Below are 16069 nucleotides of genomic sequence, written 5' to 3' on the forward strand. Positions count from 1 at the left end.
GGCGGGGCAGGGCGCGGCTCCTATTGGTGCGCGGGGCTGTCAGTCCGCGCGGCCGGAGTTGGGCAGCTGAGGCGGCGGCGATGCGGGAGCGGGGCCTGGTGCTGTCCGCGCCGGGGAAGGTGATCCTCCACGGGGAGCACGCCGTGGTGCACGGCAAGGTAAGGGGCCTGCCGGGGCTCCCGCCGCTCCGGCCCGCCTCCCCTCCCCGCCTCCCCTGCCCTCACACCGCTTCTCCCCGCCCGCAGGCGGCCTTGGCCGTGGCGCTGGACCTGAGGACCTTCCTCCGGCTGCGGCCCTGCGGGGAGGCCGAAGTGCGCGTCCGCCTGCCCGGCGTCGGCGTCGTGAGGAGCTGGGACACCCCCCGCCTCCAGGCCCTGCGCGGGGGGTTCGCAGGTAAGCGCTGGGAAAGGGGAAACCGCCGCCCGTGCGCCGTGAGGGGGCTCCGGGGCTGCCGGGCGCCTGCCGCCCGGTGGCCGCGCTGGGACCCGCGGGGGTATTTGCTCCCCCTGCGGAGTGTTGTTGGGCCTTGTTGTCTCTGACCACGCTCGGTGTGTGTTTAACCAACGTGTCCCCGCACGCCCCCAGCTCAGGCACCCACACCTCCCCTGTGTGCCTCTTGTCACCTCCCTGATGCTCTGGTGTCTGCGAGTGGCACTCGCCACGGCTGTGTCCTCCTGTTTCGGGTCCCAGGGGCTTGTTCTAGTGCTGGTGCAGCTCAGGCAGTGTTGGAATACAAACAGGAGCCAGCCAGGGGCCATATCCAGGTGTATTGCTGATGGGGGGCCAAAAAGGAGTCTCTCTGAAGCTGGGCTGAGTCGAGGACTCTTGGGGAGGGCAGGGATACGGGGCCTGGTTCTGCCTCTCGGCCTCATGCCAGCCCTGACTGGAATTTCTGCAGCGCCTTGTACTGGATGGAGCCCTTGACTGGCGGTTGTGCCATTCCTCTCCGGAGGACCTGGCGTTAACTCCTGTGATCCCCATGAGCACTGTTTGCTTAGCAGAAGGTTGAACAAAGTGTGCCGAGTCAGAGTGTTGGTCACCTCTCTCAGCACTGACCAAAAGTTCTCATACACTGATGCCTGCTCCTGGCCGTTGGGAGTCCACACTCGTGTGAAGCACATGAGAACATCCGTGTTCTTTAATAAAGAGTTTGTGACTTGCCAAGTTCTGCGTAGTGGTGGATGGGTGCACTGGGCAGTGCAGGCAAAGAGGCAGTTACTGTAACACAATGCAGGTGTGGAGTGTGGAAACACTGGGTTGTCAGAGTGGCTGGTGGAGATTTTCCTCTTATTTTATCATGAATCCTCAGGTAGAAAGTTTGTAGGTGAAATCTGAAATTGGCTCAATCTCTTTCCGCCTGCTATAACAGATGTTGTTCTTCTTGTAAATACTGCTTTCAAGTTTAACAATTCCCTGGTTTCTAAGTGTTTACATTCTCCCCTGCTTGCTTCCATAGCTGACTTTGATGAATCTAAGCCCCCCAGCGTAGAACAGCTGGAGACACTGAAAGAGTTTGCTGGAATCACTGCCGGAGCCTCAGCTCCTGAGAGCCTTGCTACTCTTGCCTTTCTTTACATGTGCCTGGCTATTTCAGCGAAGTATGGGTAAGGCTGTCTTCCTGCCCCAAAATAAACATGCTGTCTTGAGTGCTGTTCACCATTAATTGCTTCTATGAGGTCATGGGAAGAAACTTTATTTTGAGGCAAAATAAGAAATTACAAGGAATGTCGCTTCATTTAGGTTCTGAGCTCCTCAGGAGATGCTCTTCAGAGCTGAGCTGCTCAGTGGGTGGGGTGCCCCAAGCAGGTGGGCTGGGCATCAGCTGCTCTCATTTAGGCATCTAGCTTTGAGGTGCATAAGTCAGGACAGTTCATCCCACCCTTCCTGCCCAGTCAACAGCCGCAGAGGCAGACGTCCCTCCCTCCAGCAGGCAGCTCCTTTCATCCTGGCTTAGCTTAGAAAAACTGCTGCAGAAATGAGCTGTGAATTCATAGTCTGAGCTAAGTGATCCCTCTTGTGGGCTGAATCTCCCTAAAAATGTGAGAGCTTGGGGTAACCACAGCTCAGGGCTCTTCCAGTTCCTGAACTTGACCAACGCTGTTGATGGTATCAGTGTAACTTACTGGACAAGTGCTCAGGGCGATGTCCAGTACAGCACTGCTTGCTGTTTTAAATCAAGTCAGAACCTGACTTCAATATTCATAGCAAAGGAATAAAGGTTAAAGGATTATGATGTGTAGCTGTATCATGTTTTGCTTTGCAGTCTCTTGAGCTGCTTGGTGATAGCACTGGGGCTGTCATCAGCCTGCTCTGAAACCGTCTGTTCATAGTTTGTGTCACTCACCAGGCAGAGAAAAGCTCCTGGGTTTGATGTTAGGGTCTGTAACGCAACCTGGACACGTTCAGGGGAGAAGAGGGGCATGTGGGCACAGATATGTGCGTGTTTCATCTTCCCCATCAGCTTGTCACTCCAGTGGGGTGTAACTATGCAGTTATGGATTGGGATATTAAGGCTTCATTTAGAAATATGTTTAAAATCGTGTTTACAGCCATCTGTGAAGGGTCTCTTTATGGTGCTACTCAAGTATTTGGTTACTAAGTACCCCTGCTAGCAGCTTGACAAGCTGTGCTAATCACAGATCCAATTCAGCAAGGCTTTGTGCTAGTACAATGGCTTAGCAAGGCTACTTGGCTGTGCTAACCCAGCCCTCGCGTGCTGATGTTACTGGTTTTCAACCAGCTTTTCCTGTGATCAGTCCTAATTGAAATGTTGTCTCAGGATGGAATTCCAGGCCGTTGTGTTGCATCCTGCGTGTTTGTGTTTCAGAGATGTTCCCAGCGTGGACATCCTGGTGTGGTCCGAGCTGCCCACGGGAGCTGGGCTGGGCTCGAGTGCCGCCTACGCTGTGTGCCTGGCGGCGGCCCTGCTGACGGCCTGCGGAGCCATCTCGTGCCCTCTGAAGGAGGGAGAGTCCACGGCCAGGTAACGCATCGGGGGAGCCTCCAGCTCTGCTCTCTGTGCCTCTGTCTTTCCTTTTACCTGCGCAAATTACACTGGCGTCTCTCGGGCCACCTCCTGGGCTGTGGCCGTGGCTGCAGCAGCAGCACCCTGAGCCCAGCTCTTTCCCCTCCCTTCCCTGTCGCTGCCCTGTGTTCCCAGCAGCAGAGACGTGCCCTGTCCCAGGGCTCTGACCTGGGCATCACGTGTCTACAATTCGCTTCTCCTGATAAAAGCAACTGGATGCAGAGACTTGGTAAAACTTGCACCATTTCCCTTGTCTGGTGTAAGATATACATATGTAAAAAAAAAAAAAAGCGCTTCATTTTGCCAAGCAAATAAAACACACACTTTATGTGGTGAATTTTTTTTAACCTCTATTTCCTCTCTGTCCCTGAGCATCTTCCAGGTTTTGCTTTGAGTCCTCAAGGACTCAAGGATCCTTTCTGTTTTTTCTGCATTTTCAGATGATTTTTTTTTTCCTGTGTGTGGTACATTTCCTTCGATCCCCTGCCTGAGTTTCCCCTTTGTCAGTGGCTGGTGAAAGGGGGTTTCTTTCCTTCTGCCCTTGGGTTGCTTTCCCTTGGAGTTCAGTCTTGGAAAAACTGCTCTGCTGTGTGTCTGAGGAGGCTGGTTCCAGACCAGGCAGCGAGCAGCGAGGATGTCTTCGTTCCCTGCTTGCACGTCTTAGCTTCAGCCTGAATACAGCATGATTTTTTTTCTCCCAGCTGGCATGCAGAGGGGTAAGTGAGAGATGGGGGTGTCAGACTTCAGAAGGTTTTTGCTTAACGTCGCAAGAAAAGAACAGCGTGATATAATGACTCCTGTGTAGAGAAGAATCGCAGCCTCTCAAAGAGGATTAAAAACAAGTGGTTTACAGCAAACTGCGCTTCTATTTTGAGTAGCGGCGGTGTGAGCTGTTTTCCTGAATGCCTCACAGATGAAATGTTGGCAAGTGAACTGAAAGGTGCGTGGAGATGGATAGAGACGTTCGGCTGAGGCCTGGGGAAGCAGGGAGTTAAGGGAAGCGGCTTCCAGATAGCAGGTGGCTCTCAGAATTTCTGCCTTGCTTTAGCAGTGGTCAGTGACTCATTATTTCATGTAAGACTCTGATGCTTATCGAGAATCCTTCTTTGTGCCTCTGCTTCATCTTGTAATCCCTGTTCTGGGCCCCATATTCTAAAAAACCTGTCGGATGCACGTTCTCCCTGCAAACACCAGCTCTGATCTCTGCAGAACATCACTGATGCTGGGATATCTGATAGCACAGTGCATTAGGCCACGTGAACGGTGGCTTGGGACGTGGGCTGTGTGTCTGGACTGCAGAGCAGGCAGCGCTGTGTGCCAGGGGAGGGTCAGAGATGTGTGTTTGTGTGCCTGTGTGAGTCCGAGCGTGTTACAGCAGGGTGCAGGAGGGCTGGCTGGCTCCCCGTGGGGGTCAAGCTTCCCTTGGGCTGCCAGGGGTTGAGATAGTCCTTCAGTGTGGAGTGAGGGAGTGGGTTTGAAACAGACTGGTGGGTTCTGGAGGTGGCTGTGTGGGTGCATGCCTTGCAGAAGCAGGCCCAGAGCTGTGGGGTTTTGAGAGGCGCTGGGGGAGAAATCGTGGTGGTGGGATTGTGGGGAAGCTGCAGCCAGCAGTTGCTTTGTAACTCGCAGCTCTGAGTTTGCTTTTGGTATTGCTACAGCCCATTAATTAGTGTGTTCAGTCAGGGGCCTTGATCCTTGCTGAGTCTGACCCAGGACCTAACGCTTTGTGCCAGCATTTAAACTCTCAAAGCACTTACCAATTTATGTGACTGCTTTTAAGACAACAAAAGGACCTGGGTTTGTGTTTTTAGCATAACACCTTCTGGATCTGCATTTGGTTCCCTTCTGTGCTCTAAGTGCCAGCACCCGGTGCAGCTCCAAGTGTTAGGCATTAATCCCTAAAAATCAAAGTCTTTGCTGGGGATAGTAAATCAGTTCTAACTCCACCTTTTGACCCAATTTGTGAGGCTTCTGCAGCTGAGCAGCTGGCAAGTAGAGGCTGAAGTTGCATGTGTGAAATGCAGCTTTTACTGGTCTCACATCGTGCCTGTTGTGTCTGTAAATACACCGTCCTGCCTGGTGGTGAGTGGGGTCTGGGGCCAAAATGTGTGGTAACGCACAGCCCCCCTCACCTGACTTCAGGCTCAGGGGGCCGAGAGAGCTGGGGGTGTTTAGCCTGGAGAAGAGGAGGCTCAGAGGTGACCTTAGTGCAGTCTACAACTACCTGAAGGGAGGTTGTAGTGCAGTGGGAGTCGGCCTCTTCTCCCAGGCAACCAGTGACAGGACAAGAGAACACAGCCTCAAGCTTGGCCAGGGGAGGTTCAGGTTGGACATTAGGAAGCATTTCTTCTCAGCAAGGGTCATTAGCCATTGGAAGGGGCTGCCCAGGGAGGTGGTGGAGTCACCATCTCTGGAGGGGTTTAAGAAAAGCCTGGACATGGCACTTAGTGCCCTGGTCTAGTTGGCATGGTGGTGTGAGGGCAATGGTTGGACTCGATGAGCCCAGAGGGCTCTTCCAACCTCATTGATTCTGAATTCTGGTTTCGGTTGTGTATTAGAGGCATTTTCTTGCCTTTCAGGTGGACAGAAGAAGAGCTGGCTCTGATTAACAGCTGGGCCTTCCAGGGGGAGCGGGTGATCCATGGCAATCCCTCGGGCGTGGATAATGCTGTTGCTACCTGGGGTACGTGTGTGTTTGCTGCTCCCCAGCACTGAGTGTGGGTGCTGAGGAGAGGCTGTGGGAAGGTGGAGAGCTGATGCCACGAGTTGCATTTCTGCAAATGGGAAGGCTTGGTTGGGATTGCTGCAGGGACCCTGCATGGAGCAGGTTGCCTCACTGGGCTGAGGGACAGCAAAGGGACCAGGAACTCCCAAATTGAGGTCCTTGTTTTGACCTGAGTAGGGGGAATCCTTTTCTGTCTTGGTTTGCCCCATCTGTAAGCTGGGACTGGAGCCAGCTGGGCTGCTGGGGACTCGCTGCAGTAACACCAGAGATCTGCGTCCCCCAGGCAAGTGCCGTGGGGCAGAGACCCTGTTGCAAATAACTGATATTTAAACATCCTGGTGTGAACAAAGAAACCTAATCCTGCCCCAAGGATAACGCAGTCGGACAGCTGTCATTTAGTTTCAATTAGCAGAGACTTCTAAGTGTTTTTTGGAAGTGTCCTTGGAGACTTTTAATAATCTTTCTAATGAGACCTAATCACAGTGCCTCTGTAGGAGTAGGAGCCAAGTGAGACATTCCTTCTGGACAATGAAATTCCGTGCTGAAGGACGGCTGCTGACATGAGTGCACACGTTCAGTCCAGTTTGAAACCTCTGTGCCCCAGGGAATCACTGCTTGATTCTTTTTTTTTCAGAAAGATTTAATGCTGGCCAAACTCTTTGCTTTTAAAAAAATATTTAATGTGAGAGGAGAGCAAAGGGAAAGGTGTTGGGTTAACTACGTCCGGCCAGACCCTCTCATTAAGTCAGCAGGGTTAGGCAGATTCATGCTGTCTGAGAACATGGTTCATTTAGCTGGTGTTTCTTGCAATTACTGTCATATGCTCTGGGTGAGGTTCTAAAGATGAAAGACCTTCTGTCTGTGTTATCTCTCCGCTCGCTGCGTACTGAGACAATGCATGTATTTTACTTTAGGTGGAGCCCTGAGATACCAGTCAGGAAGGATCACACCATTAAAGAGGTAATATTCTGGTTTAAAAATAACAGTTTTTAATATACAGTGGGTGGAATATGGCACAGAGGCATTGGGTGGATCTCGTGGGGTGTGGGATTGTTGGAAGATCACTGCCAGCGTGGCAGGAGGGCTTTGTAGCCAGGTTTTGCTGTGGGTGTGGGTAGCTTGAGTGTTGTCTTGGTTTGAGGTGGATGGGAACGATGAAGTGTTTGGTCATTATCTGACATTAGATGAACACAGCACAAAGGATCAATATTAATTTCATGGCATTATGGGCAGCAGGAACGGATCTGCTCCTGGCAGCAAATGACATTGTGAGGAGGGGGAACTTTTTGCTTACCTGGTGGTAGGACTGTGTGAAAACCAAGCTGCGGAGACAGAGCCAGGTCCTGCATGTTCCCTCTGCCAACGAAGGATAATCTGACTCCATTAAAATCTTTCACAGTGCATGAAGTTACTCTATTAGCAGTTAATGGCTACTGCTGGCCATCTCGCAGATATATTGCAAAGGAAAAATTTTGCTTGAAAAGCATGGATTTCAGTAAATACATTACAGTCCTATTTATAGCAACAGTACAGTTGTTCCTTGTATCCAAGAGGAACAAGCCCGACCCCAGCCAGCACTTAAGCACCTGCTTAAGGATTTTGAAACTAATGGGCCTCCTTCTCTTGGGTGTCTTGCTCAAACAGGCCTTTTGAGGCAGAAGGAACTGTAGCTGTGTGGGCCTTGGGAGCTGCTGGGGGACTGTGAAGGAGAAAGGTGAGGAGGTGTCTCTTGCCTCTTCCAGGGTGCCAACGCTGAGGATCTTGCTGACAAACACAAAAGTCCCTCGAAGCACCAAGGTCCTGGTGGCTGGTGTCAAAGAGAAGATCCTGAAGGTGCAGCGCCTGTGTGGTCTTGGGGATGGAGATGTGTGCTTGGGCAGGGTGGGGGGGGTAACCCTCACGAGCTCAGATCTCCTTGTACGGGACGGCAGGTCTCATGGGGGTCTCTTGGGAGGTCCCTCCTGTGGTCACTGCATTCCTGCCCGCTCTGGGAGCGGGGGTTCAGCTTGCCTCCTCCCTCTCTCCAGCACTAACAGGGCTTGCCACAAAAATCACCAGTTCCTTCCTTTGGTCTGTTTCCCTCTTCCTCCAGTTTCTGCAAGTGGGAACAATTTACCATTGCCCTGCTCTGCAGGAGGGGGTTCCTTGAATGAGTAGCCCCGAGTGGGGTGAGGAGTTGTCCAGCTCAAAGAGACTGGGGCTGGTTTTATCACAGTGGTGTTAGAAGACTAGCGAGCAGCCTCCTCACATCTTGCCTTCCCCCCTCCTCAGTTCCCTGCTATAATGAACCCGGTGCTGGACTCCATCGATGCAATTTCTCAGGAGTGCCAAAGTGTTCTGGAAGCGATGCCTGCAAATCCATCACCAGAGTATTACCCTGTGCTGGAGGTAAGGGCCTTGTTCGCCAGTATTTTTAGACACTGTTACTGTTGAACATCAAAATGTCATTTAAAGAACATTAGGTCTGGGAAAAAATTTGATAGCAGGAAATGTTCAGTTCCGAGTGAAACCGTCGTCTGTGTGTGCTGCTTTTAATGCCCTTCCTGGAGCCAAGGGACAGAAAATGCTGCTGGTGTCTCTCCACAGCGGTGCCCAGGGAGGGAGGGAGTGGGCCTGGTGCTTTGTGGACCTGTAGCTCTGAGGGTTTTGTTTCCCTTTGCTGAGAAACGTGGAGGGGGTTCGGGCTGCAACGCTGCCTCCCTGCGCCACGGGCCAGCCACGCTCCTTCTGGCAGTCGCTGCCTGTGAAGCAAGTGCTTTGTCACTGCCAAGGCTGGAGCGAAGAGCAGAGCGCCCAGCAGCCACTGGTTTGTGATGGCTGGTTAGGAGCCAGCTCCCATTGCTCTGCACTCATCCTGGCTCCAGAGAATAACTGAGCTGTGCCCAGAGCTGACCTGACATTGATGCATGAGGTGCATACAAAGAGCTGTGTTTGCCTTGGCTTTGTTCGGAGCAGGAGAGGCTGCTCTGGTGGGGGGAGACACGCTTCCAAGGGGAAGAAGCTTTGTGCAGTGCTGAGCACGCTGTCGTACGGATTCATACAACCGTGGGGTAAGGGTGTGTGGCAGTGTCCCAGCTGAGGCGAACCTGGCCTGGCCCTGGGTGCCAAGTGACTTGGATGGTCAAGAACCGTTTGGTAGCGGCGGCGCAGTTCCTTGTTGGCATCTGGATCCCTCCCCTCGGCTCTTCTGTGAGGACCTCTGCTTGTCCTTGCTCTGGCTGGCAGGATGTCCCCTCCCCAGCTGTGAGCGTGCTCTGGAGGTGCAGGAGAGGGCTGTGGGGTGGGACAGGGCTGCTGTCCCAGCTCGCCCGGTGGCAGCAGCGTAGGGCCGCTCTGTTAGCAGATGGCTGGTCCTTCTCTTTGCTTCAGGCTGTGTTGCACCTCCCTGTGTGGGGGTGAGCTGCTGCTGGGACTGCAGCGAGCACGGGAGGGTCTCCCGGGGGATGCACAGCAAAGTCCTTCTGCTCCCTTCACACCAAGAGGGTGGTGGGCTTCTGCACCCGTCGGGGTGGGCTGACCCTAATGAGGGGTGGGTTGACCCTAATGTGGGCTGGCCCTAATGAGCTGGCAGGGCTGGGGGAGATCTGGAGTCTGTTTGGAGCACGACTGCCCTCCACCTTAGTGCCACGTTGCTCAGGCTGGCAGGAGTATTGGGGTCAGGGAAGAGGAGGGCTAATTTGAAGTGTGCTTTGAGATCCTCCCATGAGAGGTGCTAAAGCAGCCTTGAACACGACGCATGGGAAGCAGCACTGCAGCGAGCGGGTTTCTGTCTTGGATCTGTTTTGTCTTGGGCTTGAATTGCCCACGGAGGCACAGTGGACTATGTGCAGCATATATATATATATATATATTTGGCTCATCCTGAAATGTGCAGTTCTGGACAGCATTGTATCTGAGCCATCGAACTAGTGTACTGTGTCATAAGCTGTCATCTGATTCCTGGCAGATTTTGGATCAGGAGCTGACAGATGTCTTGGATCATCACAGACAGTGCTGTGCCCTCACTCAGGCATGTAAAGAGGCCTCTGGATGGACGTCTGTCCAACCCAGCACAGAACATGTGATACATGCACTCTGCGTGCGACTGGCTAATTCACCTCTCTGCATTTGCTTAAACACAGCACAGAAATGCTTTGAAGGGGACAGAGGGATGATTTCTGCATCGTCCCCTCCTGCATGGTGTTGGCAGGAGACCTGTGCAGAGCCGAGGGAGGGTGATGTGGCTGCCACATGCCACGCTGCGTCCCGCCTGGCTCACCGGGAGCCGCGGGCACCGGCTGGAGGAGGGAGTGCAGGGCTGCTGTGAGGGAGCTTCTCTAGGACTGGTCCCATCCCAGCTGGCTCCCTGCTTGTGACACCCTCTGGGACAGCGATGGGAACAGCCACCCTGTGCCCGGCCATCCCTGATGAGAGGGGAGGGAGGGCACTGCGGTGCTGGGGGCCGGGTATCAGTTCCTGACCCTGCTCCAGGCTCTCTCTGAGCGCAGGCCAAGCCCTTCCCTCTGTTCCTGAATTCCTCACCTCTAGTACTGGGAGGAGAGAAGCTGTGACTCCCTCCTCGGTGTGGTGGTGTCCATCACTTGGGCCGTTGGGAGCTTTCTCCAGGAGCAGCGGGGTTTGTGGCTGCTTGGGATGGGGTGGCAGAGATGCACTTGCAGCTCGCCAGAGCTGGGCAGCTCTGCTTGGAGGGCAGCCTGGCTTGGAGGGTGGCTTGTGCTGCTCTCCCCCAAAGGCAGGACCCTCTCGACCCCACTTGTGCTGGGTGCCAGATTCCCAGCGTGGTGCTGGTGAGAGGCCCCTGGCTCACAGCCCAGGTCCTGCCCGCGAGGAGGGAGAAGTGCTGCCCAGTACAGACGAGGGGAGGTGACTCCGTGTCGCCTCTCCAGCAGCACTGTGGTGGACTTGGCTGTGTCAGAAGTCCCCTGGATTCAGTTACGCTGGATGGATTGCAGAGCAGGGCAGGGTGACAGCCAGGAATGAGAGCTGCTGGCTTAGTGCCCTTCCCACGGCCAGCGAGGGGGCTTGCACAGCCTCCTGCCCAACACTCCTGTGACAGGGGAGGGGTGAAGCGGTCGGGAGGCGTTGGGGGGGCTCTGATTTAGCGCCTGAAATAAATGCCTGCTGGCAGCTGGGGGTGAGCAGGATTTTCTGTCCTCCCTGAGCGAGGAGGTCCAGAAGCTGTTGTACCACTGTCACTGTGGTGGACAGCAGTGGCACGAGTCACGAGGGGGACTGTCACCATGCGTGCTCATCTCGTCTATGTGTGGTTGCTTTTAGGAACTCTTTGACATAAACCAACACCACTTAAACACGATCGGAGTCGGCCATCCCTCCCTGGACAGGCTGTGTCAGGCGACGGCGTCCCACGGCCTGCACAGCAAGCTGACCGGGGCTGGTGGGGGCGGCTGTGGCATCACCCTGCTGAGACCAGGTCAGTAACCCTCTGCTCGCCCTGGGCATCCTTCCCCCGTTCCACATGGTGTCAGGTTTGGAAGCAGAGGGATACACCACTAACCCTCATGTGGCTGGGGTGGGACGTGAGGCTGTGTCACAGGTGTGGGATGGTGTCTAGCAGAGCTGCCTGGCGGTGTGGTTTGCAGGGGTGATTCAGTGTGTTCATTTATGTGTGTCAGATCTTCAGAGCATTGGCCCTGCTTCAGGGCATGTGTATTTAAACGTGCGATGGCCCGTTTCGCTCTCCCCGCGGTGGCCTTAGCTCCCTAACTGGCTGCTCTCGCCTTCCTCTTGGCAGACACCTCCCCGCTGGCCGTGGAAGCAACCAAGCAAGACTTATGTGCCTGTGGATTTGAATGCTGGGAGACCAATATCGGGGGCCCCGGAGTGACCCTGCACTCCTCCTCGTCTTTAAAACCTGAAGTGCTGCACGCACTCTCCGAGAGTCACCGAGCTCTTGGCGCTGCGTCCTCGGAGCAGTAGCTGTGCGTGCCCTGACCGGGGACCTTCTCTCTAGCTCTGCTGTCTGGGTGGCTGAGGGCCTCTAGATGCTGGTGTGGAGCCAGTTTGGGGCCTGGTGTCACTGGGAGTGGGGGCTACGATGAGGACCGGGGAGCAACTGCTCGCACTTGGGCTCTCAAATTCTTGTTTTGAATTGACTTCAACTGCTGCGCTAATCCCCAGGGGCAGGAGGAGAGGGTCTTGGCTGGGTTCCAGCACGGATGATGACACTTTGCTTGGTCCTGCTGCTTCAGATGCACGTGGTGTCTGCTCCCTTCTCCCCTGGCAGCGAGGCTGGCAGGGGGGATGTGCAGAGCACTTGGACATTTTGGGATGAAAAGCATCTTGGCAGCTCAGGGTTTGACACTCAGGTCTCCATTGCTCCTGGACTGCAATTCATGGTGGTGGGGAAACCTTTAAATACAGCTCTGACCTGCTACTAATTAAGACTGACTAATTTCTAATGAAACTGTCACTTTTCTCATTCTTTCCCATAATCTCTGCCTGGGCTGATGAACGGGGTCCTGTAACCAGGCTCTGGTTTCTATTCACGTGCTCAAGGTCTGGTTCAAACAGCGACTGTCACCTGAAGGAGGGTGGCTAAAGGCAAGGGAAGTCTTAAAATTTCTGCTTGCAAGAGCTCTTCTGGCATCTCTCAGGCTTCAGTCTTAAACCAGCACGACCTTGACCCTGGCTGTTGAGTTGGGTGTGTAAAACATGCCGCTGGGGGGGTGCGGGGAGGCTGGGGGTGAGGGGGGTCACTGACAGAGCAAACACAAGTTTGTTTTAGTTTGAAGTAATTGGTTTTAAGTAGGAAAAAAAAACCCCAACCACCTCCTCAAAGGCTGACCACAGCTTGCAACTGACAAACTATAAAACCTAAATGCATTTAAACTTATTACGCAGATGTAAATGCAGCTTCTGCTGCTGAAATTTTAATGAGTTGAACCACAGAGCTAAAGGGAATTGGCAGGTACGTGTCTGAAGCCAGAGTATCTGGAAGCAATAAGCTGACTCTTAGCGGCCGTGGTCTCTCCTACACCTGCCAAAGAGACTTTATCATTGTTCTGTTTGTGGTTTTTAGGTGTAGTTGTGTAAGAAGTGCTGCATCCAAAGCTGAGTAATCAAGTGGCAGAGGAGGGGGAGCTCGCCTTCCTCATCCACCACAGGAGCAGAAAATCAAGGAGGAGAGGTTGAGGTGTAGTAGCTGTAAAACCCTGGCGGCGCAATGACCAGCTTTACTTCACTGCTCAGATGTAAAACTGTCTCTGCTTTTAGTAAGTTGATGATTTTTTATGTGCAAAGCGTTCTTTGATAATTATGCTGGATACAAAAGGGAAAAAACACCTTACACTGCTTCAATAAAAACAGGTTTCAGATGCTGGGTTTCTACATGTCTAATTAGAATTCCAATTTGCATCCCGGAACGGCTTTACACTAATCACAAGTCAGAAAGGCTGATAAATAATTTACCATTTTCTAATACAGTGTAATCAATGTGAGTAGCTGGGAGCGTGTTGACTCTCTGCTTAAACACGTCTGTAGTTTCTCCTGGTGTTAGCACAAAGAAATGCCAGATTCAGTGCGGGGAAACTTCGCTTCAAAACAACGTGTCTGGGCTTGATCCTCGTTAGCTGCTTCCCTTGGAGTCACGGAGCGAGTGCTGGAGGAGTGCAGAGGAAAAGAACACAATCAACACCTTCATTTGCTGGTTAGAAGTGAGCAGGGACTTCACGTTGGTCGGGCTCTCGTGCCCCACAGGGTGGGTGCAGAAGGAGGCACAGCCCTCTCCCTCCCTGCAGTTTGCTGCTTCAGAAGCAAAACTGAAGCACAACTGAAGCCCAGCAAATGTGTTCTCCCCACGGACTCGTCCCCTCCTCTCCCCCGGCCCCACCACAACCACACGAGTGCTCTTCCCTCAGCGCTGCCCCGTCTGCTCTCCCCGCTCTCGTTTTACAGATGTGCAGCGGCGCAGCGCTCGCTGCTGAAGGATTAGCCTGGTAATTTGGCTAATTTTTCTTGAGCTTCATTTTTCACATTAGGAGCTTTGCAGAAAGACTAACGAGCCTGGGTTTGCCTCCGAGAGCCAGCGCGGGAAGGGGAGGGGAAGCTGCGCTCCATCCCTGCGCAAAACAAGATGCAACGAGGCATTGAGGAACGTGCTGGCTGCTGTGGGTGAGCAGGGGGCTGGGGGCAGCCTGGCTGGGGAAGGAGGGGGGCTTTTGTCCCCTGTGGGGCCTGGCGAGAGCTGGGGGCCAGTGGCGTTTCTTGACAGGAAAAAGAAAAACACTTTATATAAAAAAAACACCTTTCAATATCTATTCGCCTTCCCTGCCAGTGCACGGGGCAGCATCACCGGGATGGTGTCTGCAGCAAGTGGGTAGTACTGGGGTGTCCCTCGCTGCCCCAGGAGGGCTCCTGGCCCCCACCCAGCGTGTCTCTCCCCTGACCTGAGACTGTCCTTGGGGTCTGGCTGGGTGCTGCCCATGGGGGCTGGGGCCGGCTGGGTGCTGCCCGTCCCCTGCCAGGCACAGATGGCATTATTATTTTTTTAAAATCTATGTCAGCAGTGGCTGCTTTCTGCTCCGGTGAATAGATGCTGAAGAGGCAGTGACATTATTTGAGATAACAGAGAGAAAAAGGGTCAGGGAGCGAGAGGAAATGTCAGCACTCAGCCGTGGGGTGGGCAGGGGGCTGCTGGGGACCCTCAGGGCTCCCTCCTGGGGATGGGGTGGGGAGCAGGGCCAGGGGACCCCTGTGTGTGGCTGGCAGGGCTCTGGGCAGCTGGGGGTCCCCCCCGGGGCTGGGGTTGCCCCAGTTGGGTGCTGCTCCATGGCCGCAGGAGGAGGTGCCCTTGGCCACCCCGGGGCTTTTGGGGCTCCCTCCTTGCGGGGTCTGCCCAGCTGCACCCCAGCGAGGCGAGCGCCCAAGGGGAGCCCAGACCCCCCCGTCCCTCCCTTCCCTCTCCCCTCCCGGCGCGCTGAAGGTTTTGAAAGTTAAGTATTACCGTCTGCTTTGTTGTTGCCTAACTACGACAGACAAATTGAGAACTAGTTGTCAAAATGTCAGTGCACAACAAATCAACATTCAAAATGAGTCGCAGCGCTATGTGGTGTATAATTAAAAAAAAATCCTTTTTAGAAATTTCAGCAAGCGTTGGCTCCGCTTTATATTTGTCTGTGTGATTAATAAAGGCAGCTAATTTTCAGACTTTAAAAACAGCTAGAAAATAGCTCCTAATTACATATTAGGTTCCAAGCGGCCCCCGCTGAGCGAGGCTGGTATTGGTGGGCCAGAGAATTTGGCAGGGGCTTAATTACATTCTGAGCATCATCTAATTTTAGTTAAATGTAACGTAATCAGCAGCAGATGTCTGAAATAAAATATGAATTATGAATATGATGAAATTTCATTCTTGAATAAAAAAGTAATTTGCTATTTAGTTCATTAAAGTCGCCGAGGTTTATTAGGGAGCAGGTAGACGGTGCGGCGGGGTTGTATTAAAATGATATTTCAGAGAGAGGAGGAAATTGCATTAAAGGTGCTAAAATATTCCGCCGGGACGAGGCGCCGGGTGGGGATTAACATTTACAAAAATAACGGAGCCCCTGGGCTGCCGCCAGCCCCTGGCACCGGCGCTTGGCTCCGGAGCTGCTCGTTTACGCGAGGTGCCGTCCTGCATCCCCGCTCCCACCGTCCTGCATCCCGGGGTGCATCGGCCTCCCCGTGCCCGTGGGCGCAGCCGTTTCCCCCGTTATTTGGGGAGGGGGCTCTGGTGGGGACGAGAGCCCCGGCCTGTCCCCAGTGCAGGTGTCCCCTGCCCTGCGGGGCCATCGAGCTGGGCTCCGTTCCCTTTTCCAGCTTGGCCAGGAGAGCGAAGCGTCACTTGGCCCCTCGGCTGCGGGGCCGCAGCGGGTCCCCGCAGGATGCCATCACCTGGACATCTCTGGACATCTCTGTGGGTTCAGCTCTGGAGTTTAAATCCCTTTTCTCTGTTCCTCGGTGTCCTGGACTGACAGATAATCCCAGAATCACAGAATCAGGCTGGAAGAGCCCTCTGGGCTCATCGAGTCCAACCATTGCCCTGACACCACCACGGCAACTAGACCAGGGCACTAAGTGCCATGTCCAGGCTTTTCTTAAACCCCTCCAGAGATGATGTCCCACGTTGGGGCATCCCCAGCATCGCGGTGACGGTGTGTGTGCACTGCCTTGTCACGGCTAACGAGCTGCAGCGGTGGAAGGCAGGAGGAGAGCACGCAGCTCCTGTGGGTTTTTTTTCCAGGAAAGGCTTTTGGAGAGCCAAAAGCCCCTAAAATAAATAAAATAAATTCCTGCAACTTTAACAATCATTGTGTTGGATG

The 16069-nt window shown here is 53.8% G+C and overlaps 1 protein-coding gene across 1 annotated transcript; it reads left to right on the plus strand.

The window, feature by feature from the left end:
* Positions 1-59: 59 nt before the first annotated feature.
* On the plus strand, positions 60-13086 carry MVK (mevalonate kinase). Its single transcript, XM_068412398.1, has 10 exons — positions 60-158; positions 246-393; positions 1457-1604; positions 2828-2983; positions 5605-5708; positions 6665-6710; positions 7493-7583; positions 8022-8138; positions 11028-11181; positions 11503-13086. The coding sequence occupies exons 1-10, from the start codon at positions 81-83 to the stop codon at positions 11685-11687; spliced, it is 1227 nt and encodes a 408-aa protein (XP_068268499.1). The 5' UTR covers positions 60-80; the 3' UTR covers positions 11688-13086.
* The last annotated feature ends 2983 nt before the right edge of the window (positions 13087-16069 follow it).

The sequence above is a fragment of the Nyctibius grandis genome, chromosome 14 (assembly GCF_013368605.1).
Source record: "Nyctibius grandis isolate bNycGra1 chromosome 14, bNycGra1.pri, whole genome shotgun sequence".
In the NCBI taxonomy this organism is placed as follows: Eukaryota; Metazoa; Chordata; class Aves; order Nyctibiiformes; family Nyctibiidae; genus Nyctibius; species Nyctibius grandis.

Bases quoted from the DNA above. Each gene is read 5' to 3' on its own strand.
- MVK (XM_068412398.1), top strand. From the start codon at position 81: ATGCGGGAGCGGGGCCTGGTGCTGTCCGCGCCGGGGAAGGTGATCCTC. The intron at 2,984-5,604 runs GTAACGCATCGG...CTTGCCTTTCAG, and splicing joins GAGGGAGAGTCCACGGCCAG to GTGGACAGAAGAAGAGCTGG. The intron at 5,709-6,664 runs GTACGTGTGTGT...ATTTTACTTTAG, and splicing joins TAATGCTGTTGCTACCTGGG to GTGGAGCCCTGAGATACCAG.